The 2,578-nt window shown below is 44.1% G+C and overlaps 1 protein-coding gene across 1 annotated transcript in view; it reads left to right on the forward strand.

Annotated features, from left to right (window-relative positions):
• RPRD2 (regulation of nuclear pre-mRNA domain containing 2) overlaps positions 1-2,578 on the forward strand; it is a 126,929-nt gene that overhangs the window by 109,449 nt on the left and 14,902 nt on the right. The window contains exon 9 of the mRNA XM_011937954.1: positions 472-729. Coding sequence (XP_011793344.1) covers positions 472-729 — 258 coding nt within the window. The remainder of the gene's footprint in view (positions 1-471; positions 730-2,578) is intronic.

A 2,578-nucleotide genomic window follows, 5' to 3' on the forward strand; every position in this document is an offset into this window, starting at 1 on the left:
GCTAAGTTTTTCTTTTTTTTTGAGACAGGAGTCTCGCTTTGTTGCCCAGGCTGGAGTGCAGTGGTGCAATCTCGGCTCATTGCAACCTCTGCCTCCTGGGTTCAAGCGATTCTTGTGTCGTAGCCTCTGTAGTAGCTGGGATTATAGATGCCTGCCACCACACCCAGCTAATTTTTTGTATTTTCTGTGGAGGCAGGGTTTCACCATGTTGACCAGGCTGGTCTCGAAATCCTGACCCCATGTGAGCCATTGTCCCCAGCTGGAAATTGCTTTTAAGCAGATATTAAAGGTGGGAATTACCATAAATTACAAAGAGTATGACTTTTTCAAAAAAGCATGAAGTGAGTCGTTGTTTTCTCTAATGTAGTGCCTTTTCCCCCAAATTCAGAAACATTAGGACATGTTATTTCATATAGGAAGCAAAGTCTGGAAAGTAGTAGGATGTAATATCTCTTTTCTTTGTTGAAACAGTCGAGGACAGGAAGGAAAAACCTGCAGAGAAGTCAGCTGTATCCACTTCTGTACCTACAAAGCCAACAGAAAATATCTCAAAGGCCTCTTCATGTACCCCAGTGCCTGTGACCATGACAGCAACTCCACCTCTTCCAAAGCCTGTGAATACTTCTCTTTCCCCTTCCCCAGCATTGGCTTTGCCAAACCTGGCTAATGTGGATCTGGCAAAGATCAGTTCCATCCTTAGCAGTTTGACGTCAGTCATGAAAAATACTGGTAAGTAAGCCCAGTAAAGAGGATAAAAAATTAGTTTCCATCTTTTTAAACTGAATCATAATCTCTTTTGGGGAGGGTTGTTGTAGTTGTTGCTGCTGTTGTTGTTTAGACAGAGTCTCGCTCTGTCTCCCAGGCAGGAGGACAGTGGTGCAATCTTGGCTCACTGCAACCTCTGCCTCCTGGGTTTAAGTGATTCTCCTGCCTCAGCCTCCCAAGTAGCTGGGATTACTGGCACCTGCCACCACACCCGGCTAATTTTTGGATTTTCACTAGAGACGGGGTTTCACCAAGTTGGCCAGGCTGGTCTCGAACTCCTGACCTCAGGTGATACACCCACCCTCGGCTTCTTAAAGTGCTGGGATTACAGACATGAGTCACAGTGCCCGGTCTGTCATTGATTTTTTTTTTTTAATTAATTTTTTTTTTTTTTTTTTTTGAGATGGAGCCTAGTCGTGTTACCCAGGCTGGAGTGCAATGGTGCAAACTCGGCTCACTGAAGCCTCCGCCTCCCACTCCCAGGTTCAAGCAATTCTGCCTCAGCCTCCCAAATAGCTAGGATTACAGGCATGTGCCACCATGCCCGGCTAGTTTTGTATTTTTGGTAGAAACGGGATTTCACCATGTTAGCCAGATTGGTCTCGAACTCCTGACCTCAGGTGATCCACCCATCTTGCCCTCTCAAAGTGCTGGGATTAGAGGCGTGAGCCAGCGCACCCAGCTGAAGTAGTTGTTAAATTAAAAAATAAAACAATCCAATAATGGGTTATTATAGAAAAATTAGAAAATAAGCAAAGAGAATGAAGTAAATATCTAGGCCAGGTGTGGTGGCTCATGCCTGTAATCCCAGCACTTTGGGAGGCCGAGATGGTAGATTACCTGAGGCCAGGAGCTTGAGACCAGCCTTGGCAATATAGTGAGACCCTATCTCTAAATAAAAAATGAAAAATGAAAAAAAAATTTTAATAAATATCTATAATCCCATTACCCCAAAGGAACCACTTGTGTTTACCCTTAAAAGTATATGTGTATATGAATATTTTGGAGAATTAAATATTTGTAACAATTTTTTAAAAAGTAATTTAAGTATGTTGCATATACTGTTTCAAAACTAGTTATTTAAAAGTTAATTACATATCTTGACTTTTTATGAATCATTAAATATTTATCTACATCATTTTTAATAGCTGCATAGCATTTGGTAACTTATCTAATCCTTTATTATTAGGCACTTAGTATGTTTCTAGTTTTTTACTGTTATGAAGAATACTGTAGGGCCAGGTGTGGTGGCTCACGCCTGTAATCCCACCACTTTGGGAGGTGGAGGCAGGTGGATCACTTGAGGCCAGGAGTTCGAGACCAACCTGGACAACATCGCAAAACCCCATCTCTACTAAAAAAACAAAAATTAGGCCAGGCGTGATGGTTCACGCCTGTAATCCCAGCACTTTGGGAGGCCAAGGCAGGCGGATCAGCTGAAGTCAGGAGTTCGAGACCAGCCTGGCCAACTTGGTGAAACCCTGTCTACTAAAAATGCAAAATTTAGCCAGGCATGGTGGCATGCGCTTGTAGTCCCAGCTACCTGGGAGGCTGAGGCAAGACAATCGCTTGAACCTGGGAGGTGGAGGTTGCAGTGAGCCAAGATCACACCACTGGACTTTAGCCTGGGCGACTGAGCAAGACTGCGTCTCAAAGAAAAGAAAAAATTAGCCAGCTGTGGTGGCACGTACCTGTAATCCTAGCTACTCAGAAGGCTGAGGCAGGAGTATCATTTGAACCCAGAAGGCAGAGGTTGCAGTGAGCCAGCATCAAGCCACTGCACTCCAGCCTGGGCGACAGAGCAAGACTCTGT

This window comes from Colobus angolensis, unplaced genomic scaffold, assembly GCF_000951035.1.
Source record: "Colobus angolensis palliatus isolate OR3802 unplaced genomic scaffold, Cang.pa_1.0 Scaffold169, whole genome shotgun sequence".
In the NCBI taxonomy this organism is placed as follows: Eukaryota; Metazoa; Chordata; class Mammalia; order Primates; family Cercopithecidae; genus Colobus; species Colobus angolensis.